Raw genomic sequence first — 27,954 nt, 5'->3', positions numbered from 1 at the left:
AAACTTTTAAGCCTCAGCTTTTTTCCCCTGCAAAATGGAAAGAAGTGTCCCTGCACCCCTAGGGCTGCAGTAAAGATGAAGTAAGATTATGCGCCTGAATTCACTTTGTACTGAATGGGTCACCCAACTAAAGGTAGTGTTTTTAAAACCCAAAGGTTTTTTACTTTTGGTTTACATTGCTCTTTAGCTGCACTTCCTATTTTCTCAGGGCTGTGCTGGGTTTTAAGAAGAACCAGAACAAGAGGGATGCTACTCAGGAATGCATATTAGTCACCTCACAGCATCTCTAGAGCTTTGTTTCTGGAGTTTCATGCACTCCTCACAGCTAATTATTCCCATTTTACAGATAAAGAAAATGAGACTCAAAGTATACAATCCGCAAAATATGGGATGAGATGCCCTCTTATCAAAGCCAGAAAATAAGGGAACTTGAATTGAAACAGAATCCAAAACTGAAAAATAAGCTTTGTGGGCCCAGTCCAGAAGCAGCTTCCAAGATGAAATGACCAGGAGAGCATGGGAAATGACTAAAAAATGAGATGTAGTCTACAAGGTGGCATGCTCAGTTCCTGTCAGTGTTCTACCGACAGACTTGGAGTCCATTTGATTCCCTCTTTTACCTGGAAAGATTTACCTAAGGGTGTCCAAATGGTGATGGAATGGATGGTGGAAGAATGTTATTACTGGCAAAGTTAAAAGAGGTAGGGTCAAGAGCTGAAGGAGGTCACCGAAAGGGTTGAGGAAATGGAATAACAGCAAGCAAGGCTGATCTATTAGTAAAGAAAGGTGAAAGGAAAGTAAAAGCGAAAGGACCATTTCTGTAATCCTTGACCACAACCTTTGACCTGAGGCTGTATTCTCCACAAAGCACTAGGAATCACCTGTTTGGGAAGAGAAAACATAAAATGTGATCCTGACTCGAGTCCTCACCGCAAGCTTCCAGGCATGAGAATAAGATTTCTTTGGTTTTCGTGTGGATCAAGAGAGGCCACTGGGATAGACCAGGAAGATGAGACACTTTTGGAGCTTGCTTCCTCAACTTCAAAATGAGACGGTGGCTCTCAGAATGCAAACCTTTTCCATGTACCAAAAAGACAAACCTGGGAAGGTATGTCTAGCTTCTAGACAACTGGGACTTCCAGAATTAAAAAGAAACATCCTAAGCCATACCACTGGTGACTTAACACGTGTGGAAAGAAGAACGTACTTCCCAAGAAGTACAAATTCAGCAATGTATGGACTAACGGAGGAAAGCTCCACTGAATTCAAACCCAACCAAGAACCCATTCATAATCTATTTTTGGTTTTTATCAATAGTCAGATACAGAAAAAAAGTCCCCAGCTGAGGTAGTAGAGACTGTTTTAAGAAAGTAGCTTTACGAGCGGCTTTCAGACACCCACACAATTATTTTCACACATACGCAATTCTTAAAATTATTTCCAGCAAGTTTTTGCAGACTCCACCAACATGGAAGAAATGAACTGGCCCATCTCTCGTTTTTCTCTGTGGTTTTAAAGTCTTACTTTCAAAAGATTTTTCTTCACAAATGATATTAACCACTTCTTAATAATAAATAGGCCTGGCTATTTCTTATTAACTCTATTATCATATTCTTCTAATTGTCACCCAACAGTGAACCTTGAAGACTTTAAATAAAGGTTATTTACACATACATGGTCAGCATTAGCCAAATCCACAAGCTACCAATCCTTTTTGAAATCTTATTTTTCTAGTTGTAAATTTATCTTTAAAGTATGATGCCTAGTTTCCTTATTTCAGCACATTACATCTATAACTCAGGTAGATGTGAAATCACTACCCCATTCAGGTCACTTGTTATGATGTCTTGGTAATTCCCCTGAAATTGCAGCAACAGGTAATGTCACAATTTTCAGTTTGCCTTTGATCTTGGGAAATGTCATGGAAGATAATGAGCCTTGGCGCTTTGAAAGAGGAATACCTACAATTTATTTCCCAGTTTCAAATACTAATTATTGCATTCTCACGGTGCCAGGATCACGTTTTAAAAATCCTCTCGTGTTTCAGTTAGTACATGCTAACTGCCATTGACTTATCCAAGAACGTTCTAACTTAACAGCCCCTCCATCATCGCTGGGCATAGGTCATACCTGTATTTTGAGGTTTCGTACAGCCTTTAAGATGGTGAGAATGACCTTCCCCATCTTGATGTTCAATATTAATGTATGCAATAAATTATGCATAACCCTGCTAGAGACTTTGGGTAAACATTGAAATGTTGCTGGTAGGCACTCAACAAAGATTTATATGATCTTGGCCTTCATTTCCCATTTCAGACTAGCAAGCGTCTTATTACCAAGCCAGTTCTTTTCAGTTTTTTGCTGTTGAATATTCAGCTATCACAGCTCCTTAAGACTTTCATGTTTAAGGCATTTTATGCACACTCTGAGATTGGAGATTTATAATTTTAAAACACAAAGGCAGCAGGAACTCACTTAGGCATCAGGTTTCACACCTCCATTTTCCATTAGACCTTTACAGAACACGCCGAAAGCCTAGAAATCTATGGTTTCTGTTTCTCTTTGGCTGTTTTCCTCTTCGTCCTACCAATCCCCACCTCTCATCGGTGAACTCCACTTATTATCTGAAGTATCTAAACACTTACCCTCCCTAAGAAGGTTCTCTTGCATTGGTGTACAAATGCTACCTTTAAAATGTAAAAGCAGATGAACATCACTACAGAGGCGGCACAGAAAATCCCAAATGGCAAGAAAATAGAATTCTTTCACAATTTTCAATTATTTCTCATGGTCAGCTTGAAGATCCTTTAAGGGAATAATTACTCTATGATATCCAAGAAGGAAAATATGGCAGTTTAAAGAAAACAGCTGTTCTTCTTTGGTGGGCGAGGGGCAGAGAAAGCATCTTAAGCAGACTCTCCATCTCACAACTGAGATCATGACCTGAGCCAAAATCAAGAGTTGGACGCTTAACTGACTGAGCCACCCGGGCGCCCCAAGAAAACAGCTATTCTTAATCTTCGTTAACTGGAGTCTCATTAGGTTTTTCAATGTCCCTTCCTAATTCATCAGTGCTCCCCTGCCCAGTTACTCAATAACTAACAGGAAACGCTAAGTATGGACTAGCCATAAAACAGAAGATTACTGCAGCTGAATTATGTTGTGGAAGTACACTGCCATGAAAAAGGTGTTCACTATATATTATAAACACCCCTAATCCCCATTATTTACAAAAACTTTTGGAATGATAGAAGTAGAAATTTAAGTGGGACCAGGAATGGGGGGAGCATATTGAGAACTGGTAGCATATTGAGAACCATTGTCTGGTTTTCAGGCGGAGAGCCACTGATAAGAATAACTGGGGAGGGTATGTGTTGTGGTGAGCGCTGGGTGTTAAGACTGATGAATCACAAATAATACATTATATGTTAATTAAAAAATAATTAAAAAAGGAATAATTTGAAGTGTAATAATATACCTGTACCTATTTTCAAAACCTAATTATTCTAGCCTTCTTTACTCTTGCTAAAAACCTGCTTTGCAAGGGAATCCCTCGATAAAATCCCATATAGAAAGAATGACATGCCATTTTAACTGAGCTGCCAGCCAAACCATGTACTTTCAGCTTAGCACCTATCCTTCAAGGCTGGGAAAATGGAAGACAGGTTACCTCCACTGTCCAAAAGTTTGCTTTGTACCACTTTGCTTTTATGAAAGACCCACATTACTATCCATTTTTGTTAACCAAAACAAATCTGAAGAGGATTTTCACTTTTTAACTGCTTCTTTGCTTTATGCCTTTTCAGCTTACAAAAGGTTTTATAGGAACATTTAATTTCAGATAGTGGGGGAAACATGTAATGTCAAGTACTCAGCAGGTTTGCCTAATTCTTAACTATTCACATTGCAGATCATCCAGTGGTGTAGCAATTCCCTGGTAAGGCAGGTCCACAGGTTTCCTAGAGCCTCTCTCCCCCAGTACTTCCCTACGCAAGAAAATGAACGCAAACGTCTGAGGAAAGGCAGCTCTAGACTTCCAACTTAGGGAAGTGCTTCTCGGTTTTGCTAACGTAAGTTTCAGACAGTTTTGGCTTCCTCTGGCAAGGAAAGCCTCCAAAGTAAATTATTTTTAAGGTCCTCTGAAAGATCTTGACCTTGTATTGGGTACAAGAAATTCATATTCACTGGTCATTCCGTCTATGTTGGAGTTGTATAAACACAGCAGCCCATCCCCTCGTCTGAGGAGGATGTTCCAAGACCCCCAGTGGATGCCTGAAACCACGATTAGTACCAAACCCTAAAAGTACTGTTTTTCCCTATACATGCATCCTATGATAAAGTTGATTTATAAGAGTAAGAGATTTGTAAGAGATTAACAAGAATGATAAAACAAGGGGCGCCTGGGTGGCTCAGTCGTTAAGCATCTGCCTTCGGCTCAGGTCATGATCCCAGGGTCCTGGGATTGAGCCCCGTGCATCAGGCTCCCTGCTCAGCAGGAAGCCTGCTTCTCCCTCTCCCACTCCCCCTGCCTGTGTTCCCTCTCTCGCTGTGTCTCTGTCAAATAAATAAATTCTTAAAAAAAAAAGAATATGAAACAATTATAACAATATGCTGTAAAACAAGTTATGTAAATGTGGGCTCTCTTTCTCTCTCAAAATATCACCCTGCTTCTTGTGATGAGAAAATGCCTACATGATGAGATGAAGTGAGGGGAAGGACGCACGTGTTGTGAAGCTGTTAGGCTAGAGGGTCACCTACCTCCAGGCCGGACAGCAGCCGACCGTGTGGGTAACTGAAATGGCAGAAAGAAAAACTGCGGATCAGAGGGGCCGGATGACAGTCCTGTACCACACCCAAACATTTCTCCTTCATACTTGTGGGGGTTAATCCTAAAGCTAGCAAAGCAATTCTAGGGCAGTGATCTTACCCATCATCAAATCTCTCCAGTCTTCTAGCGCAGCTGAAGAATTTCTGTCCAGCACCTACCATGAAAAGACTCACTGTGGCTGTGTAATATTTCTAAGAATGAACAGAATTTTCGTTTCTTTAAAACATCTTAGAAAGGTCTTTATTCTTGCTTTGTAACAAATGGCAGTGATTTACTCCAATCAGTATCAAATCATTTCATTAATGGAGTAATATTTTTATCAACCACAAACCTTTCAGAAGGTACTTCGTGACTGAAAGTTAAAAACTTGTACCTTCGCATCAGAAAGAAGTTCGTTTTCTAGATTTAATGATTAAAAACACAAAAACCTGTAACAAAGGGTAGAAACTGAGTCTATAAGGATTCAGGATTTTAGTTAACATTAATGTATAAAAAGTCATTATTTACAATTAGGTTAATAGTAATTGTGGTCGACTACACAAACAAGCAACTAAACAATCTAAAACTAGCTAAATCTCTAATTTTACACTCATTTAAAGGAAAAGCTAAATTTGGATAGGAGCATAAGTGACACATTTAACACTAAGAACACACTAAAAAAAAAAAAAAATCACTCCAAGAATGAACACAGGGAGCTGGCTTAGGAGAGGGGAAACTTTGTAAAAGAAAATGTTCAATTCTAGCAAATGGCTATCTTCCAGTCTAAACTAATGATTGCATGAAAAACACCAAGGAGAATACATTCAAGTTAATGGAAACAAGTCTTTATTAAGTAACTTTTAATATCAGAAAAATAAAACTCTTATAATTCTCTTTACAGCAAATATATAATATCAGTGCTTTGGCCATCTTAAGTTAAAGGCCCTTTATCATAAAATATATGGTTTTAAACTTTACTCAAATTGAATTTATAATCCCTATGACTTCCCTACATATACATAACAAAAGAGTGTAGTAAAATTAGCAAATACTAAACTATATTGATAATTTATCATTCTTAGTTTGTGGTTTTTAGAAACAGTACACGCACCTAATATATGTCGATTCCTTGGCTTATTAGTTGCAGTGTACAATGCAACAAAATACAAAATACATGCTTGGTGAACATTCGTTCATATCTACAAGACGGCAGCTAAAGATTAGGTTTCAATACTGACATTTAACTATCCTACAAGCAATTAGCATTACATCATAATATGCCATCAAGGCAATTTTTATACTGAAAAAAATCAAAATAAAAACCGTTATTTGTAAACTTTTATACGAAATGTAACTCTTCAAGTGGAAATAAAAAATAAAATTTGTCTATTTACTATTCAATACACATAGGATTTTCAATTTTTTGTTATATTGAGAAAAAAAGCTCTTTTGTGTTGGGAAAATAACGCTTCAAAAAATAATTAGTAGAAAAACCCACCAGTATATTGTTTTGTCCTTTCAATGCCAGCACAGATTTGGGAACATACTGAGGATGAAGTTCTAGACATCCACAGGTGAAATGTAAAAGTGTATCTTAAAGAAATCTTTCCTTGTGATTGGAAATAGTTTTGAAATGAAGTAAACTGATTGAAGGTCATCACAGCTGCTTTTGTAAATTATGCTAAGGGCATTATTATCCCTCTCTCCCTCCCCCTCCCCTAAATTACTAAAAAATAAAAATATATTTATAATGTGCAAGACATATGGATTGAACATAAAATGTTTCACATTTTGATCTATAGTCTAAAAATTAATCAACAGCTTGATCAGACGAATGAATGGAATGTTCGCATCCTTAATTACTAGCCAATACAGGTGCATCCCAAAGCCCTTCCTGAAATGGGAAAACCCAGCTGGCCGTTTCCACATTCACCAAGGGAGGCAATGGGTAGGAATTCACAATCGACACAATTGCATTCCTGATCCACTGATCATACCAGCCGTGAGCATTCTGGGCGAGATGAAGGTCAATGTAGCAGTTTTTTGTCCCAAATTATAACCAGTGATCGAGTAAACTGCCATCAGCCCTATTATTACCAATAAGTAATCACAATGCATTAAAAAGTTACTTGCAATCCTGCAGAATTAGGCATAAGTTGTTGTAAAATAAAAAACGAACCTGTTTTGTCAAAACTGGCAGTGTAAAGAAGGCAGCACTGGAAGTGTCTGAATCATCTGTAATGCCAAGTACCCTCCATAAACTCTTAATGTGGCTAGGCTTTGGGACCCACGGTTTTGAAATCTAGACGTATAAACTTTTCTCATAGGCTCACACAACCTATGATTATCTTCACTCAGCCAAGCTGAACTTCAGTTTTAACGATTCTTACACAAGCTATGTCTCTGGGTCTACAGGATAGTATTAATAATTCAAACCAAACTAATAGACAAGAGACCACTTAGGTTTAGTGTTACCATAGCAGCCTTTTATAAGTTTACTAACAACTTTAGCCTAATCCCAATAAAGCCTGATAACAGTCATAAGAATTCATTAGGAAGTTTACTGGGGGTACCATTATACCCATGCCTTTACGAGTCCATATAGAGATATAGTATTTATGTATATATATATAGTTAAGAGTGAATTTGGATTGCCTGAGTAACAGCTGTCTGGCAAACTGGACATGATGGCGTTCTCTTTTCACAGATCTTGTTGGCACATTCCATGCAGAAGAGGTTGTGGCCACATGGAACTAGGGCAGCAATAACTTCATTCTCAAAGCAAATCACACAATCGTGCTTTCGTCTTGATTCTGGAGGTGAGCTAGAGGTGGAACCACCATTGGAAGAGGAGTAACTATTGGTACCATTAGAAAAAGCAGGGATGTATATTGGAAGGCCAACATGGTTGCCTGTACTAGGGGGGTCGCTCCTAACCCTCCGAGCAAGTGGGTGTTCAATGCTCTCAGGAAATGTAGGAGACAGACGAGGAGTAGATGGCTGACTTCCTCTACGCTGAGTCTTCATGTTACCAGAGGGATCACTCCCAAAGCCAGAGAGTGGGTTAACTGGTTCAAACGGAGTCCAGATAGTTTGAGCAGATGTTGGTAAAGAGTCAAAGGCAGGAGAATCAACTGCAAGATCTTCTGAGCCTACAGATGGTAGTGTGTCTCCAAACCAAAAGTTTCCTGTGCTAAATGGGCTTGTTGGACTAAAGTCAGCCAGCCTATTGCTTCCAAAGTAGGAATCTGTGGAACCACTTCCCAGAGAACTGGAACTATCATTTCGATAATTGGATATCATTCTTGCGCGGCTGGGAGGAACTGGATTGGAGGAGAGCCACGCAGAGCCAAGAGTGCCACCTTCAAAGCTTACGTCGGTACCGTTGTAATGGAAATCATTTTCTTCATTGAGTTCAATATAGTTTCCTGTACGCATGGCAATATGCATTTCTATTTCTTCTCGCGCTCGGTCAACATTTTCGGGCATCCCTGTCACTTCAAAGACAGGCTCCTTATCTCTGCTTGGAGTTACTATGTATGTGTGGGTCTGCTGCTGAATTCTCTTTATAGTTGCTCCTTTGGGCCCAACGACCAATCCTACCACACGATAGGGGACCCTCACTTGAACGGTGGTTTGACCTGGCAGATTTGGACTACATGACAACCCTCCCAGGGCAGGACCATTTTTGTTTCGAGATGCACGGATCATGGAGAAGTGCTCTGCAGCTGAGAGAATTTCTCTTTTGGCCATGGCAACATCTTCTTTCCGTCCAGTGACAACAAAAATGGGCTCTTCACCACGAACAGGTGTCTTGATATATGTGTTTGTCTTGGCTCTCAGTGCTTTAATTTTACAACCTGTTAGAAAGAAAATATTTCACAAGAATCAACATCTATGTCAATAATATTGATAAAGACAAATCACAGAAAGCTCCTTTCAAGCTAAATGTCTGCTTGTGGGCAGTTTTTTTTCTTTATCATAAAAACCTGTCACTAGATCATGAGAAAGCTTTCCTAACTCCACAAATGCTCCCCCATCCTCAGGCATACTTGTCTGCTGGTCTTTCACTTAGGAATAGGCGGCACCTCTACTGGGAGATCTTAGAAGTCACGCCTATTGTTTCCGTCTTGTTATCAGTCACTGCAAATGATGCATGGACTACTCCGTACAGGCAAGCTATACCACATGCAGGTCTGACATTCAGAACAGTAATAATTAACTCCCTTGCAGGATGCTGGTGGCAAAGAAAAACCACTAATGCACATGTAAGACATTGAATATCTACTATCTCATTCAATCTATACAATAACCCTAAGAACTAGGTTACTTCACTCCTTTTATTGCTAAGGAAAGTGAAGCTTACGAGAACAGTTAAACCTACTCTAACTTCAAAATCTATGGTCTTTTTGTCAGTCCGAGAACCTCAAATTTTGCACAACTCTAAGACAGAAGTTGTTTAATGGACTTCCACCTAATTGTCATATTTTAACATTACTCTTTCCTCTATAAAATTCATGATGAGCAAAATGCTCATGGCTCAAAGGTCATCTCACATCTGCTTGCATCAACTGAATTTGAGGCTTACTAAGATATCCCCATATCTAGTTATTCTAGTCATACTCATGCATTAACTAAATTAACTTTGACATAAATCAGTGAAATATGAATGCAAAAAGACACTGTACTTGTATGAAAATAAAGCTGATTATTTTTGAAAATCTCAATAAAGGGGTGCCTGGGTGGCTCAGTCAGTTAAGCATCTGACTTTGGCTCAAGTCATGATCTCAGGGTCCTGGATCAGCCCTGTGTCCAGGCTCCATGCTTGATGGGGAGTCTGCTTGTCCCTCTGCCCCTCCCCCTGCTCATGCTCTCTCTCTAATAAATAAATACATTCTTTAAAAAAAAAAAAGAGAAGAAAATCTCAATAAAAGATGTGTACCTTAAAGAAAAAAAAAGGTTGTTGTTGAATTATGTATGGGTGAGACAACTGTAAAGGCCTGGGGTAAAAAACTAACACAGAATGACTCTGCATTCACTGTAAAATTCTTGCTAAATTCAAAAGAAACATATTGGAAATTGTATGGAACATGGGCATATCCTGGATGTGATTTTATTAAAAGAGCTACTCAGATTGGCAGACCCATTCTCAATAAAAGCCTTTGGCCCAAATCCTAACTGCATTTAAGTTAAAATAAAATATCTGAGATGCATATTCATAACTATCCATAATTCTTCAATTAACTTTTTAGAGTAATCACCTATTACCAGTGCCAACTATGTGAGATTAGAGGGCTTCAAAGTGTAACTCAAAATGTCAAATAGACAACTAAGGCATAGAACTCTGGGGTTATACTTTTCAAAGATCTTATGTGAAGCTTGCTTGAATAGATTTGTTCTCATGAATATATCACGTTATTCCTAGGTTCCTCAAAATGAAGAGGCCAGGTGCTCTTAAAGACACATGTCACATTTTGGGTAGTCTTTTTTTTTTTTTAGCCCCCCCCTTTTTGCCCCCAATAAATTAATAATGTATAAAAACTAAGTCTTTATATACATCATTTCTAATCTGTATAACTGCAACCCCCACCCCGCACAGGTCTCCTTGCCTCCAGTCCCAACTTACTCCAACCCATTCTCTATATTCATTTTAGTCAAATGATGGTTTCTTTCTTTTTTTTTTTTTTAAGATTTTCTTTATTTATTTGACAGAGAGAGACACAGTGAGAGAGGGAACACAAGCAGGGGGAGTGGGAGAGGGAGAAGCAGGCTTCCGGCAGAGCAGGGAGCCTGATGCGGGGCTCGATCCCAGGACCCCGGCATCATGACCTGGCATCAGCAGAAGGTAGATGCTTAACGACTGAGCCACCCAGGCACCCCCAAATGATGGTTTCTAAATAAAACAAAGATCACATGATCACTTCTTTGCATAAAGTGCTTTAATGGCTCCCTTTTACCATAAGGATAAAGTCCAAACAATGTAGCACACAAGGCCCCTCTTTACCGGTATCCTTTTCCCCTTCCTCACTTCTTTTTTTTTATGATTTATTTGAGAGAGACAGCGTGCGAGCGCCTGGAGTGGGGGAGAGGCAGAGGGAGAAGCAGACTCCCTGCTGAGCAGGGAGTTCCATGCAGAGCTCTTCCCAGGATCATGCCCACTGAATCACCCAGGTGCTCCTCCCATTCCTCACTTCTTAAACTCTGCAGTGTGCTTCTACCATATTAAACTCCTATCCATGCTCCCTTGCTTCCATGGCTAGAATGTTCCTTTGTCCTTGCCTCTTTCCTCCCACCTCTGCTTGCTTAATTCCTGCTGGCCTTTCAGATTTTAGTTTAGATGTCTCATCCTCTGCGAAGGTTCCTATCCCTCAGGACTGCTTTGTGGGCCCTTCCTAAACATTCCCAAACCACTGGGTGGTTGACTAGAAGTATAGGCATTTGAGGTGTCCATATGACATGCGTTGAAACAAAGATCAGTTTTCTGTATAAAAACACTGGCCTTTCTTATACATATTGCTTTGCATCTAACCTTTCTTTGCTGAGCTTTTCAAGACTTTCATATTCTAGCCCCATACTGCTAATACAACTTTGTTGAAAGGAGCTGATTATGCTAACTTCAATTATAACATATTCAACATAACTTTATTCAACCTGTCATTGGACTTATGGATTTTAACCCAGATCTATTCACCCTTCCAACAAAATGTAAAACTCACAAAGAAATGGTTTTTTTTTTTTCCCTTACTGCTGGATCCTAGGTACCTATCATGAAAACACTTTTAGAGTCAGGTTTACTCAAATCTGAGGTTATATTCATTTAAGACTTGGTGGGGAGTGGCTAAAAGCAAAACTGCAAGGAAAGCACTTAGTGCAGTAACTGGATGAGGTAAGAAGGGCCGGGGGGGGGGGGTGGCTTGTGGCTATCAAGAAATTACTACAATGAGTTGAATTTATGCTACTGTAAAACTCAAAAGTTTTAACTATAAAGAGTGCTGCTGTAAGTTTACATCTATAATGAACTATAAGATTAAGTTGACGGTGTAACTTTTGACTATAAGTCAATGTTATTGCTTTTACTCCAAAATAGAAGGTGAGTTAGAAGATGAGAGCAATAAAACTTTTATATCTACTTATTTATACAGACTGGATCTCCAGGAGATTCCATCAATTCAGCACAGGTGTTGCTTGGGGCTGTGAATGGAGAGTACTTCCCATCGGCCAATCAACATGTGACTGATGGAGAGCGGCCTAAGAAATTCTGAAAGGCTAATGTGAACAAATAACTAACTGTTCACCCTATACATTCAGAGGAGTTATTGTTATTATTCAGATATTCTGGGCTACAACTTAACAAGAAGGCAGTCTGCTGGCATCACATTTCTAACAAAGAGGGTCCTGTTCATCCCGCAGAAAGCACTGGGCAATTTCTATTAAGGACAAAGGGAGAAATAACCAAAGGGTCCGGGGTTAGCCCCTCTCAACCTTTACTAATATGGACCACTAGAAAGTTGAATTGAGTAAACTTCTCCAAATAAATACTTGCGAGACTATAAGCAACAGTCAGTTGACCTTAGTAGAATACTTTTTGTTTAATACCTAGTAGGTATATTATTAACTAAGAAAATATGCCTAAAGGTACACAAAACACTCTCTGGCCTATGGTTGGTACTAACAAAGAGGTGTTTAATAATTGGCTCAATAGGAAGACAGAAGACAAACAATTTGAGCAGGAACCACTTCTGAGATAGGAGCGTTAAGAGGCCTATCCTGCCCCAAAGGACAGTGTCTGTAGGTTTTGCAGATCAGGGTAGAGGTAATGGGAAGATTGCAAAGCCAACCCCTTTAAGCCACCTACCAACAAAAACAGAAGAATGTATTTGTTCTCTCTCCTAAATTTTGTAAGACAGTTTTAACACAGTAGCCTCAACTCAGATTAGGACTACAGGAAACCTCATCAATCATAATACTGTTTCTATAGAAACATATATATTCTGAGTTTCAAACAACTAACACATGTTGGGGACAATTTGAATAGGGAGAGTTCTAAATAGGCAACACAAACTAAAGAAAACAAACTTGTTTTATTATTTTACAGGTGAAGAAGATTAAAAAGGTTAAAAAGTTTTTTGGAATATCTTAGATTGAGTTTCGATTTGAAAAGTCTAAGATAGTTAAAAAATCATGGAAGAATTTATAATCTCAGAGCAGCACAAAACTCAGATGCCGTAAGAATAAAGACAAATTAGATTGCACTTTAAAAAAAACTGCTGCATGGCAAAAGTCACCAAAAACAATGTGAAGAAATAATTATTTACAACTTACACCACAAATGGCTAATTTCTCTCTTACACACATAACCCTGGCCCTATGTATCAAAACACCAAAACCTAATTAAAAAATAGGTAAAAGAAACAGCTCATAGAAAAGTAAATATATAAATGGCTATGGACCATGAAAACTCCCATTTTCACGTGAACTGAAGTATGTTTTTCCACCTATAAGACTATCAAATATCAAAACCAGAGCTAGTAAGAACAGGGAAAAGGACTTTCATATTTAACTGCTGAGAGTACGAACTGCTCGAGGGCACTTTGCATTATTTATCAAAATTACAACTGCATGGATCCTTCTACCGCTACAATCCCACTCATAGAGTTGATTCTGTAAAAATACTTGCACAGGTGCAAAATGACCTTTGTATTATATTACTTAATTGTTTGTATTAGCGTGCGGCCAACATAGCTATATAATGGAATACAATGCAGTCATAAAACTGGTTGATTTAGGGGGACAGGGTAGGAGGGAGACTTAATTTTCCTTTACACTCTAATTTTTTATAATTTTGAACAAAACAAATGCATTAGCCTTTTCCAAGAAATATACATTAAATCAGAAAAGTTTTTTAAAAATATAAAGAAATGACACATTTTACTAGACTTAGCATATTAATTAGACTTTGGCTAGAACTGACATTATTTTAAAATTGTATGAACAGCAGGGCAAATGATATCATAACTTCAAACGTGAACAAGGCTTTTTAATTCTAAGAGGGGAGGACTAGCAATTTTTAAAAAAATATTTTATTTATTTGACAGAGAGAGAGAGGGAGAGAGCACAAGCAGGAGGAGTGGCAGGCAGAGGGAGAAGCAGGCTCCCAGCTGAGCAGGGAGCCCCACGTGGGACTCCATCCCAGGACCCTGGGATCACAGCCTGAGCTGAAGGCAGATGCTCAAAGGACTGAGCCATCCAGGTGCCCTAACAATTGTTTTCTTATAGCTATAGACCAAAACCAACCTATGGCAAGCTGTGTACCAGAATGTGTAGAGGTTAAGAACTAGATAGCACCAACTTTCATAGTTGTAATTTTATTTTGATTTGGAAGTAAATTCCCCAAATAAAAAAGTCTCCAACTTACCCCTGGTATAAGAACCCATTTCCTCTTTCTACATCACTGTGGCTAGAGCTGTGTTTAGCTGCAGCCAGAATTATGGTCCCTGCACTCCCTGGTACAGCAAAGGTCCTGCCTTGTTTCTCCAGAGTAAGGAGAATCTCTCCCACCAGATGCCTCAGTGATTAAGAGGGAGAGATCCCCTGTTGCTGGGAGAGGAGTCAGTTAAAAGGAAGAAAAGGACCCAAAATGATGGGATCTTCAGTGTTTCTCAAACCATGGGTTACAATATTAATTTAGCAGGTTGCAATTAACATTTAAAAAGAAAAAAATGCAAAATTCAACATGTTCCAAATATGTGTCAAAGGGCTGAAATGCCAAATGTTCTTTTGCTGGGTAGTGGGGTGGTGGTATCACAGAAAAGTTTAAAAGTAGTAGTCAGTAGCCCCAAATATTATGTGAAGTGTTGCTGATTTTTGACAGAGTATTTCGTTTTCCAGAAATTCATTGTATTTTCTATTCATTCCATAAATTATATATATCTTACATATAAGGTGACTGGAGAAAGTTAAAACCCTTACAAACACCAAAACTGTGTTATGTGTATATTTTCACTGTGGGTCATCCTTGGCATGTACCTTTCTTCAAAAATTCCCCCCAAGAGTTTTGTTTTGAGGGAAAAGGATCCTACTAGGGTATCAGTGTATCACACATATACACTTACTTTAAATAAGGAGGGGGAGTGAAAACTCCTTGAGTAGTTCTTTACCTTTGAGAAAATTAGAACTCCTTGGCTTGACATTAAAATCTTCCCCCCACCAACTCTCTCCCATCAAGTAGCCAGAACCTACCTTCTTCCAGACTTTACTATCTCCTAAACATGTCTTGTTCCTCTTCTATCTCTGCTCAGATATTTCCCTAAATAACATGGAAAACCCTCCTGGTACTTCCCTCCACACCTTATAGCTTCTGAGTCACAAACATGGCCATCTGGAAGATGAGGCTATATATGTGAAGGGCTCTATGAGCTCAATAATAGTACAGATAAAGGTACTGACTCTTATTATTATGGCTACCGCATATAAATCTTCCAAGGCACAGTTTAAAGGAAACAATGTAAGAAGCAGAAAACTGATCATCTGCAGGCCTTGGTTCTAATCTATCACCAATTACTCCTGGTTTCAGTATTAGGTCACTCAACCTCTAGGTCCTTTCCAATGCTTAAATCTTTTGACCAAGTCCCTCTTCTCCTAGGAAATACTGTCACTGCTTCTTTTTTGGTCTTAAAAGCACTTGGGACAATCAGATACTACCTCATCTCTCTCTCTCTCTCTCACACACACACACATCTATTCTTCTCCTCAAGGAAAGGTAGGTTGAGTAATGGTTGGGAACACAGACTGGATCATCACTAACCTGCTTTGTGAACTTTAGCAAGTCACTAAACCTTAAATCTCTCCTTCATGGGTGAGACTGATTAAAGCTACTTCTCTCGCTTATTACTATGCCCATTATTCAAGTAGGTATCTCAGTAAAGGGTAATCTTTCAGACTACCCAACCACCCCCCGAAACACTTCTTCAAGTATTTCCTGAGTAAAATGATCCAATACCCTTAGCTTTGAAATAATAAAAATTTGTAGCACACTTTTCAGTTTTCCCAACTCTTCTAGATATATTCTCATTTAATCATCATAATAGTGTTTTAAGCAGGGCAGGAAAGAGCTTAACTGAATTGCTCAAGATCTCCCAGCTGGAAAGTCAGATCTCAAACCCATGTTGTCTTAATAACCCCAAACTCCTCTTACTACTCCATACTATTTTTCTCTAAAAGCACTAAAGAAACACAGTATTTCATGTTCCATGGTATATTAGAATGAGGGAGGTCCTTTTCCTCATGGGATAGTCTAGACACATTACTCAAAAGCTCCTTTAACTTTACAGGGACTTAATTTCAGTATTATATCTTCAAACTGATGAATATCAGCTAAATCCCAATAAGAGAGTGTTTCTTATGTACACAAACTTAACTCAACATTTAAACAAACTGTTTAGATTAGCAATGCAAACTATCCATAAATGCACAATATAGAATTAATAGGTTTCCTTTCTAGGGTTCAAGTGTCCTTGTAGCTCTTCTAGTCAAAACCCTCTGAAATTTTTTGTGGAGAATATAGTCTCATTGTAGACATCACTGACAACATTTCAAATAGCTTCATTTATGTGATTTTAGTTTTGTTGTTATCGGTATTCATACTGACATCTAATGCCTTAAGTCAAGTACATGTCTACTGCCCTTAAAACAAAGTCAATCTCAGGTTGACTGGCTCCTTACATAAAGGGTTGGGGATAAAGGCAAGAGAGAAGAAAATCCCAATTACTGCAATATGGAAACTAAAACAGTAATAGTAAAATGGCAAGTCTAATCCAATAATTCAGTTCAATAAAATAAACAGCAAGTATTTACTTTGCTTCAGGTACTTTTAACTGACATCAAGGATGCAAAGACGACTAAGATTCGGTGCTTGCCCTCACTGACTTGTATTGACTCCAAGTACCAGAAGGATTTGATGTCTACACATGTTCATGCACAGATATCAATCTCTTATTTTCTTTTCTTATATTGTTGGTGGTGTTCAAACCTTCTATATCCTTGCTGATCTTTTGTCTGCTTGTTCTACCACTTACTGAGATAGGAGTGTTGAAGTCTTTAATTCTATTAGCTTGAGGCCCTGGGTAAGTTACTTATATCCCCACAGATCTGTTTCCTTATCTGTATGGTGGAACTGAGAATGGATCAAATGAGATAAACTGTCTTACACACTTGAAGGTTTATCATTGAAAAAAAAATCAAACAAATCAATTTTCTATAGGAAGTTGAAAAACACTTAAGGAATTTATTTCCTAAAGATAAAACTTATATTTAGATTGTACAAAACATGTTAAAATATTATCAACTTCACAAAACTTGGAGGAGATATTTGAAGTCAATCTAACTGGGAATTTGAAATCCAGTGTAGTTTTGCATGATTTTAGGGATTCTTTTTGGACAAAAATCAGAATGTAAGAGTTATAAGAAATAATCTAGCTCAATCTCATTTCATACATGAAGGAAACTGAAGCCCAGAACTGCCAAAATTATAAATTGATGACTCCTAAATATACCATTCTCTCAATCTGCCTTATTTTTCTAGTTGATTCTTAAACTAAATTCAAAATGCCCCCTCTTTTTTCACTTAGAAAAGGGAAAACTAAAATAGTTAATAATAATAAAAAAAGGCTCATATTTGGTCTTTCACTAAAGCTGAAACACCTAGAAGAGGGTGGAAAATAGAGATGAAAGGTCAAACAATTTTCCTAATTGGGGATTTTAAAATTAGGTTCATGCCCTTTAGAAGACGTTAATAGAAACCTTAGAATTACTTCTGTTTGTATACCATGTAATAGAATCAGATTCATTTGTAAACTTTAAAAAATATACTGTGCATCATTTAGTTATTGGTATACCCTGGGAAAACTTAATAAAGTGACAATTTTTATTTTCAACTAGCATTTGCTCAGAGTACAAATCTAGCAGTAAAAAAAATGATAAACTTTATCCTACCCCACATATAATTTATTATCTCTACACTTTCAGTTGTGCCATGACTTTGTACTAATGACATCTTCTCAAACTTGATCCCCACAACAAATGGGGTATGGGAAGGGGCAAGGAAGAACAAGTAGATGGAACAGGTTTTTTTCCCACAAGAATAGAGTCTGCAAGGTTAAGTGATTTGTCCAAGCTCACAGGCAACAAATGGTGAAACCAAGTCTCTAACAAGTTTTCTAACTCCAAGTTCCAATGTCCTTTCCTACAGTATACTAAAATGGTACTGACGGAAAGGTAGAAGTCAAAGGGAAGAAGAATGGTACAGAAGAAGGAACAGTAATAAAAAGGTCAGCCCAAAATGCAAATACTTTTACAATAGTAACCCTTTTGGGAAATTTTTTAGTTGTTGGAACAATTCCCTCCCCACTCTCTTCCAACCAAGTTCAAAAGACCAACTACTTCATGCTAATCTTCAACTGCACCCGCAGTTTTTGCTGAAGAACTGTCTTTACCATTTCAAGTCTTAGTGTTATTATTCCATGATATGACTTTAATTGTAGACAAATCAGGCTTCCCTGCGTACAATGAATTGCAATTTTTGCTTACTGGACAAAGGAAACAAACCATGCCCACATGAATTGTTCTTAAATCCCAAACACTGGCATCAAAGAGGTTCTAATGTTATGCAGTGCAACTTAAAATTCTCAAAATCAGTCATGGAATAAAGACTTGATCTAACCCAATAGCATTAGGCTGTGCATACATTCAATTTAGTGTAGTTGGGCTTGGTAACACTAATACTGGAAAAATTATTTTAGAAGTTTAAATATCAGATTTAATCTTTAAAAATGTCCATATGATACCTAATGGTGGCATGGGGAAAAAAATTAAAAGTAAACCCACAAATTATGGTATATAAGCCACCTGGGAGGCATTAAGATGCAGTTTAATTAAAAAAAAATTATCACTTCAGAATCACCTGAACATCAATGGGGTTTTAAAATAGATTTTCCATAATTTATTTGGAGTTTTCTAAAGGAGTTTTCAAACTGCAAATACACTTACCTATTTAGCATCTTATGAACATTATTACCTATTTTTTTCACTTGGGAGTTCAACTTTAAATTACAAATTCTACATGACATAAATTACATTTAAAAATCCTGTAATAATCCCTTTGATCATAAAATAATACTGTGGCACTCATCACAGCCATTCACTAATATTCTAGCACTCTTCTGTGGGCACATGGTTGTAATGGACTTTCTCACCTACTTGAAGGTAGGCGTGGTCAGATGACTTGCTCTGATTAATGAAATATGAGCAGATGTAATTATTATTTCCGGGTTTAACACTTAAAGACCAGCATGTCCTATTCCACTGTCTCTTATCCCGCGGGCACATGGGAAGACCGGCCAACACTTGAAACGGTGGCCGCTGCGTTGGCCTATGTCCTTGAATGACTTAAATGAGCAGAGCCCCTGCGAATAATAAACCTTTATTGTTTTAATATTGAGATGTTGGGCTTTGTTATCACAACATAATTTAAACCTATCTGGACAGAAGTGCATTGCAGCCAACAGACATTCAGACATCAGTTGGGCCTAGTTCTTTCACATTAGAAGAATATAATGTGTGAAACTGCTAAAGCCAAGAAAGGTAAATGAAAGCACGGTTCAACTTAATTTCAGATTTAACTTAACAAAAATATGTGCTTATCACTTAAAGTTTCATGTGTTTCAATTTATTTGTGTATCATTCAGTGTCTAGAGGTATTACAGATAAGATTACATCCAGCTGAGGAGGTATCTATAAAGCCTAGGGAGTTTAAGTGACTTGTCCAAGATCACAAGGTGAGTTACTGGCACAGAGTAATCAAATTTAGAAATTTAAATTTCTGATTGCTGATTCTTTCCAATATACCACAGTTGAGCAGAGACTGTTAAGGGAATTTGGGGTAGTTTTTACATTAAAACATATATTCTGAAACATTTTTGTATTCAGTTTAAGGCAAAAGTATTAAATCCTTCAATACATACAAATACCAAATTCATTCAAAACCAAACTCACAAAATATTAAGCACTATCTTATAACTAAATGCTACCTTTCCTTGAAAACTTAAGATGTAAGATGAGCTACTTAGAATTCCAACCCATAAACTCTGTTGAAAAATTTCTAAAGAGAAATCTCTAACAGAGTAACACTTTTCAAATACTTGACACTATGGATCATTTTTAGATTTTTGGTAACCAGGGGATAGAAAATACACCCTTACATTACCACTTTATTTTCCATTTCCTCCTAGTGAATCAAAATAGTTCATTAGCTGAATAAGGCAGGAAGAACAAGCAGTAGATTCCCCACCCATTTGTAAAACAATAATCATTGAACCTTTCCCCATGGTCCCAGAGCTAATACAAACTATTATCAACTAAATTTAAATTTTAAAGCCTAGAAGTAACAGTATCTGCTTCTTAAAGCTAGCATGTATATAACACAAATTAAGTTTCTGAACTATAAATGACAGAGAATTTTTAGTTAAGCATAGGAGAATGAGAATATTAGAATGATAACTGTGCCTTCTGGGTAGCAGAGACATCAAAATTTTATTAAGTAAATTAATTTGGATAGTGAAGATATTAAATTATTCATGAGAAATACAGTATCCCAAAGCTCATGATTAGGGCAGAAATTAACCCAAATACCATTAACCTTCCCGAGCAGGATGCTTGAATACAGAGGCAGCAACTTAAAATCTTTTGATGTCAAACTGGTCTAAATCCAAGTTCCACTTTTTGAAGAAGTTATCTTTTGGACCTTCAGTTTCTACATCTGTAAAATGGGGATAGTGGCCTAGCAGGAATTGTATTACCTGGCAAAGAGAAGGCCACCAATCCCCTCTTCTCCATAAAAGAAAAAGACATTGTATTTTAGCATTGTTCTGAAACAGTTTGTCCTCATGAAATGTGTTTCTTCTTGAATAGGGAACTTATGAATGGCAAGACCAAAGTTTCTCTTTTTCTCCTGGACATACATACACAAATAAGCATACACCTTATTTCAGTTGTGTTAAAACTTGAAGACTGGTTCTACCCTAAGAAAACTGGGGAAAAATGTCACAAGGATGCATTTATCACAACTTGAAACACTGTAACATATTCATTATTTAAAAAGTGACCACGTACACAACCCCTGGGAATCAGTGGAGACAGAGTTGCTCAATAAAGAAGAAAACAATTTCCAAAGGGTCTAGCTCAATGATAGCCAAAGTAGGGTACAAGAAACTCTGGGAGAATGCAGAAAAAAAAAAAAATTAGAACTCCAATTTCCATTTTTACCTCATTCTTTAAATTTTTTACATGTTTTATAGTGCATACATTTCATTCATACATAAATATTCAGACATTGGGAATACAAGCTTAATTTTTTTGACAAGGTGTACAATCAAAAAAAGCTGGAGATGACTTTTCCAGACTATGAGACTAGAGAACATACATATAAAGTCACTAATGAAAATAGTTGAAGACCCACATTAAGCTTAAACAGTAACATAAAACCTTGAGTTACAAGTTTTTAAAACAACTGAATTTATGACATTCAATATTTACTTCTAATGTAGTTAAGAATGGGTATAGAGTTCTACTTTAGTTTGCTTTTTAGTCTAACTGGGTATCAGTGACTATACAAAGTAGAACAAAGTCCATGCCTTAAACCTCCAGTTAACCACTGTGAATGTGTCCTGCAGGTAGTGCATTTAACAAAAGTTAAGTCTGAAGTCTGTTGTCAGGTTTATCCTCGATGTCCATATTCTAAAACTTCTACAAAAAGCCTCTTTTAGTTCATAGCTTTATTTTACAGTATGGTTGGTTTCAATATGAGATGCAAAGCTTAAAAGAAGGGGCTGATTTAACATTTGCAAATGACCATATGCTGCTGGGGAGTACAAACATGAGGTCAACACTGTCAACTTTCGTCACTATCGTCACTATCAAAAGCAGTGGTTTGTTTTTTTTTGAAAGATACCGGAACCAGAGGCCATTTACATGAGTTCTAGTCTATATGACTCAGAATTCCATTTGTCCTACCCTTTGGTTCAGAGCTGAAGTCAGAAATGTCTCCATCTGTGTCATAATTATTTCCAAAACCAATTAAGAGATGGCAAACAGAAAATTATGACTTCAGGTAATGAATAAAATGGCAAGAATGGATAATTCTTTAGAATTAAAATTTAGTTCATCCAAAGCAAACAAGTAAATTAAGTGATTTGCCCTGTTTATTCGCTTAGAGAAAAGACAAATTATCACACTTTTGAAGGATGCAGGGGTGCCTGGGTGGCTCAGTTGGTTAAGCATCCGACTCAGGTCATGATCTTGGCTCACAGGTCACAGTCTTGTGGTCATGGGATCCAGCCCCCACCCCTCCCCACTCATGTGCTCTCTCTCTCTCTCAAGTAAATAAAATCTTTAAAAACAAAAAATAAAAGGATGCAAACATTGTAAGTTGCCTTGTCCCCCATAGGAGTGGGAAAACACTTCACAGGTTTTATTATGGTGCTGCTAAAGGGTGGAGGTAGCAAAGGGGTCAATGATCCACTAGAGGCAGGGAAAGGGGGGCAAGACTGCTCTTAAGAGAAGATAGAGGATGATGACATACTTTTTTTTTTTTTTTTAAAGATTTTATTTATTTATTTGAGAGAGAGAGAATGAGAGACAGAGAGCATGAGAGGGAGGAGGGTCAGAGGGAGAAGCAGACTCCCTGCCGAGCAGGGGGCCCGATGCGGGACTCGATCCTGGGACTCCAGGATCATGACCTGAGCCGAAGGCAGTCGCTTAACCAACTGAGCCACCCAGGCGCCCCTGATGACATACTTTTAACACTACTGTCAACTCTGGAAAATATTAAGTGTAAGAGGAATAGTCAGCAATTTGTCTCTATGTCCTGAGACATAAATAGAACCACATTTCCTTATTAACCAATAAACAGCCCAATAAGCACAGAAAAACTAAAGACTATCTCATTTGCTATTAAATTATAAAATGTTAAATTATTTTAATAGATGGTACAAAATAAAAACTCAGAATGAATTCAGTTTACTTTTAAGTAAATGGATTTGTATAAAGACAACAGTTTGTGCAATCAGGGATCATTTTTTGTGCTTTAAAGGGTACAATATAGATAAGGACAAAAGTTTGTATTAAACTAAATATACAAAAGATTTCATTATCATGTCCCTCAGTCAAACCGGCAAGTAAATGTTCTTTTCTTTTGTTACCATAAACTGGCACCGTAAGCACACTGAAGCAACTTATGCTGAGGAAGTGCCATCCTAGTATAGCATTAAGGGTTTTTCATATTCTGGCTTGAATGCACACCTTCCCAGCCCCTTTTCTTTGCCATACCCCTTTAAAGACCCCAAGTATCAAAAAAAAAAAAAAAAAAAAAAAAAAATCACAACTTTCTTTTAATTATACCCAGAGATTATTCCCTCACACCTTTCCCCACATTGTTCCTCAGTCATTCTTCATCTCCATTTGTTAAAGTCCTATCCATTCTCCAAGTCCCTCCAGGGTTGACGTTCTCACATGTATGACTGTCATACACTATGGAGAGTGCCATTAACTACACATTCGTTTAGTGACATTCCACTGTCGATTAGACTGTTAGTTTCTTAAGGGCAGCAAGTTTGTCTGAATCAATCTCACATTTCCAACTGCCATAAATTCAACACCTGGCAAAATAGAAGCTTGAAACACAGCAATTCCTTGATGTTCTTAATTGAATGGCCAACTCATTCTGGATTGATAAATTGAGATATTACAATTTTATCCTATGTAAGGTGAAACAGTGCTCTCCTGGATTAGTATCGTTAAGTATTGCAAAACAAAACCCCCCAAACCCCCCAAAATAAAACAAAAAACGAGGCATCTGAATCTTATTTACTAACTATAGGAATAAACTCAATTGAATGGTACCAGCTTTGAACTGTGCCTTTAAAGTGCCAGTCATAAGGCAGTCTGAAATAAGCTATCTCCTTTATCCACATTTCAGACGGGTTTTTCTTATTAAAATCCGAGAGGTAAGAAATGAGCCAACTCGGATATTTGAAGCCACCATTTCCACAGACCTCTTATTTATGTGTACTTTAGACCACTTGGGAAAGATGAGATCATTTAAGCAGCAGCGCCATTATTTCTCTTTATTTGACCCCAACAATGCTCTCAACCTCACAGTAAAGAGTCATGCATCAACCGGGCTAAGCTACATTGTAACAAGGTAGTACAGGGGGAAAAAGCTATGCTAAAGAGCAGAGGACCGTCCCTAAAAATGTCGGATACTGAGGTACTCTGGGCATCCCCTTCCCCCACCTTCACAAATCTACTCCTGGAATCTGAGACATAGGTCCTTTGTCTGAACAATGTGGGAGGAGTCTGTCTGCAGTGCTGGTGTGCTGGCAAGTGAAGAGAATTTACTGAAAACTGTATAAACGCATAAAGTTCCTTAACTCAATTACCTTACTGTCCATTTTTTTTCTTCATCGTGTACACTACCGTGTTCTAAAAGATAGCCAATGTGCTTTTTCGAGAGTTAAAATGTATCAAAAGAGAATACAAAAAGATCAACAGAGAGTTAGGCTGCTCTTCAAAAGCTAAGTTTCTGAACAGCGGAGGGGTGGAGGGGGGTGATGGTGTTACCCACCACTTGAACATTCCCTTCCCTCTCGAATGAGCTCTTTATACAAAGCCTCCATTTCTGTCAATTTCTTCATCTGAACAAGCTGCTGTAAGGTAAGCTGAGTGCCTTTTATAAGACAGTCGGCTGCGCAAACTTGCAATCTCGCAGCTTTCCGTGCACAACACCGAATCCACAACCGACCCGACCTTTTACCACCTCACTGAGGTTTTTGGTGCCACGCCAGCCTACTGTTCCACGAATACAGCCCGAGTAAAGTGAACACCACCGGATTGGGTGGCTCGAGAAACTTAACACCTTTTACCATGCAAAACCCAGCGGAATACCGTGGGTTTTCGCAAGGTGACCCATCTTCTCATCTCATCTACCACGGTCCCTCGCAGACCCCTTCGCGATGGACTTGGGCGACTCGCCGGGCTCAATGTTGCTGCCCAGAGCTCGTTTCTTTCGTCTGCCCACCCACGCCCGGGGGCCAAGCCCAGCTGGACTCCCCTCCTCCCTGCCGCACTCACCCTGGCGACCGACAATCTCGGCGACATGCTCGGAGCTGGGCACCGGGACGCACTCAGTGGTGTTGACACTCTTCCTCCGGAGCAGGGCCGCCTGCTCCCCGTTTAGGGCGGCAGCCGCCGCCGCCCCGCAGCCGCCGGGGCCGTAGGCGTGGGACAGCATCGCCGCCATCATGCCCTGGGCATCGTCCCCTCCGTAGAGCACCCCCGCCGCCGCGGCCGCCGCGGCCGCCTCCCGGGCATCGAAGCTGGCGGCGGGCAGCAGCACCGACCCCAGGGACCCGCCCGGGATCGGCTGGGTCTGGGAGGCGGCGGCCGCGGGCGGCGACAGCAGCAGCAGCGACGGCCGGTCCTCCTCCTCTGCCTCCTCCAGCTCCTCCTCCTCCAGCAGGTCTCCGTCCAGCTCCGCTTCCTCCCCCTCCTCCTCCTCGTCCTCCTCCAGCTCCAGCTCGGCTGCCTCCGGGACCCCGGGCCGGCCGGGCGGAGCCCGCTCCTCCGGAGACAGCCCCGCCGCCCGCCGGGCCTGGCCCTGCGCCGCCGCCGCCGCGGCCCGAAGCGCCGGGGTACCGGGCTCCGCCGGGCTGGGGTCGTCGAGGCCTAGCGCGGCCAGGCGCTCCCTCAGCAGGAGCCCGTCCCCCTCCAGCTCCGGGCCGCCCGCGGGCGGCGGCAGCGGCGGCGGTGGCGGCGGCTGCGGCAGGGGGGCCGGGGCCGCCGCCAGGGCCAGGGCCGCGGAGCTGCCGCTCGGCATCGCGGCGGCGCGCTGTCAATGGCGGCGGCGGCGGCGGCGGCCGGGTCAGGCGCGGCGGGCGGCGAGCCCCATGGCGGACAGGGCTCGGGCCCTGCTCAGCGCGCAAACACCTTTCCTCTGGGGAGGCGGCGGGGCTGGCGACCCGGGCCGAGGAGCGCCAGGGCCGCCCGGAGACTGGAGAGGGCGGGGTGGAGGGGCAGAGGAAGGAGGCAGAGGCAGGTAACTAGGTGGGTGGGTGGGGACGGCTGCGGGGCGGGCTGCTGGAGGTGGCAGCGGCTCCCCTCTCAGGGTTTCTTTTGTTTCATGGCCTTAACCAGCCCCCGGCGCGCGCGGCGGCGGCGACGCCCCACGCCGCTCTCCGAATGAAGCCGGCGCGCTCTGATTGGCTGCTTTTAATCTCTGGGAGCCCTCCCTCTCCTCCCCGCAGCCTTCTAATTCCTTTCCCTAGCCCCACCCCCCACCCTCTTCTCGGGCCCCGCCCCGCTCCTCCCCAGAGCTCTCTGATTGGGTGACCGGGACAAGCCAGTCCCCGAAGCCTTCTCCTTCCGTCCTCTCCCCTCCCCCCTCCCCTCCCTCCCCTCTCCCTACTGGCTCACGAGGAGAGGGACTGTGATTGTTCGCTTTACACGTCACTCTTTGTGACGTACCCAGGTGGGGGCGGGGAAAAGTAGGAGGGACGAAGGCACTGTAACAGGCTGAAACTGGGGCCGACTAGGGGTTTTCGCGCAGGCGCGTGCAGTTGAAGCACACACCTGGATTTCTCCCTTTGTCCTCATCCGTCTCGTCCACAGGGGTCGGGTCTTTTAGGGCACTGTGAGCGGCCTTGGAGTGGAGCGTAGGCATGGGCACGGAGAGCGTTGTTTCCCCAGGTTGAGGACGAGATTTCCTCCTTTCGGGGTAGGGGCCTAGGGAGAGTCAGCGGAGGAGGGGCCAGGGAGGTGTCCTCCTATCCGGCCGCGGGGGTGGTTTCCTGAGCCGCGTGGCTCCTGGGCCTTCCCTGCACGATCCGAGAGCGCTCCTCCCTCCGGGCAGGGCCCTCCCACGCCCGGCTGGCTGGGCTTCCAGTGCCAGGAGGCCGCTGGGTTACAGCGGGAGCCTTGATGTGCTGAACTTTAGTTCTTTGGGGCTCTTCAAGGAAATTAAGTCATTGTTTCCTTCTCCAAGGCGCTCCTCCCACAGTATGGCCTAGGTGATCCCGCACAGTGCTCTCTTTTCTGGAGGCTTATTTTTAAACGGCTTGTTAAAAACAAAGCCTACTGCTTTCCAACATCTTAGGCTATGACATAACCCCCACCCCTACCCCCGCTTTAGTACCAGTTAGTCTCCCCAGGTTAATCTTAACCCACGTTGTCCTACAGAGATCTATAATGCGAGCAACATAGTGTAATTTTAAGGTTTCTAGTGGCCCCATTAGAAAAAAGAAAAGGTAATAGACTTGATTCATTATATTTAAAACATCACTTCAACATGCAATCAATATAAAGTTATTAGTGGTAGATTTTATAGTTTTTTCAGTCTTTGGAAATGGTGTGTATTTTACACTTAAACTCAGCATATCTCAATTCAGTTCGCTTCACACCAGCCATATTTCAAGTACTCAAGTACATATTTCAAGTACTCAAGTACATATTTCAAGCAGCTCTAGACCTCTTGATTTTTGAGTTATAACTTGGGACCTTTTTATATTGGATTTATTTATTATATCTTGCTGCCTCAAATTCATGAGTGAATTTTAACTGAGCGCCCACTCTCCTAAATTGTCTAGAATGTTACAAAGCCAGTAGTTCAAGAGGAAGCTAAACGATGTCTTCTCTTTCTCTAGTTTGTGGCTTTACAGTGAGGTGCAGAATCCTTATTTCAATTTACTTCACCTCTTCAATCAAAGGCCTAGAGAATTTTCGCTAACACTACAACTTCCCTGTTATTCCAAGGTTTCCCTAGACCTCATATAAACCTGTGTGTTGCTTCTCTAACAACTTATTTGTAGATACAAGCTCCGGAGCAGGGATTTCAACCCTGACAGCAAAGTCAAGAAGGGCTTTAAAAAAAAGCTAAATGCAGAGCAAGGAGAGGCAAACTCTGGATATTTGGATTTAGTGGGAAATTTGGAGTGGGAACCTGGACATGTTTTTAAAAAGCCACACAGGTTGTTCTGAAGCTCAGCTAGGGTTGAGAACACTGATCTAGGGTGTGCTTTTGGGTTTACAGAAGGAATTTGCTA

At 40.4% G+C, this 27,954-nt stretch overlaps 2 protein-coding genes across 6 annotated transcripts in view; one reads left to right on the top strand and one right to left on the bottom strand.

Annotated features, from left to right (window-relative positions):
- Positions 1 to 5,630: 5,630 nt before the first annotated feature.
- MEX3C (mex-3 RNA binding family member C) lies at positions 5,631 to 26,089 on the bottom strand. Its single transcript, XM_036064758.2, has 2 exons — positions 24,989 to 26,089; positions 5,631 to 8,667 (listed from the first exon to the last, which is right to left on the bottom strand). Exons 1-2 carry the CDS (start codon positions 25,731 to 25,733, stop codon positions 7,442 to 7,444), a joined length of 1,971 nt encoding a protein of 656 aa, XP_035920651.2. The 5' UTR covers positions 25,734 to 26,089; the 3' UTR covers positions 5,631 to 7,441.
- Positions 25,240 to 27,954, top strand: part of LOC118518185 (uncharacterized) — a 287,064-nt gene continuing 284,349 nt past the window's right edge. For all 5 annotated transcript variants that reach the window (XR_013443298.1, XR_013443299.1, XR_013443300.1 and 2 more), the window contains exon 1: positions 25,240 to 25,376. The gene's annotated coding sequence lies outside the window, so the exon portion shown is untranslated. The remainder of the gene's footprint in view (positions 25,377 to 27,954) is intronic.

Source organism: Halichoerus grypus, chromosome 13 (genome assembly GCF_964656455.1).
Source record: "Halichoerus grypus chromosome 13, mHalGry1.hap1.1, whole genome shotgun sequence".
Taxonomy (NCBI): Eukaryota; Metazoa; Chordata; class Mammalia; order Carnivora; family Phocidae; genus Halichoerus; species Halichoerus grypus.
The sequence above is the reverse complement of the archived record's forward strand: the minus strand, read 5'-3'. Positions and strand labels throughout refer to the sequence as shown.

Bases quoted from the DNA above. Each gene is read 5' to 3' on its own strand.
- MEX3C (XM_036064758.2), bottom strand. From the start codon at position 25,733: ATGCCGAGCGGCAGCTCCGCGGCCCTGGCCCTGGCGGCGGCCCCGGCC. The intron at 8,668-24,988 runs GTGAGTGCGGCA...TCTTTCTAACAG, and splicing joins CGAGATTGTCGGTCGCCAGG to GTTGTAAAATTAAAGCACTG.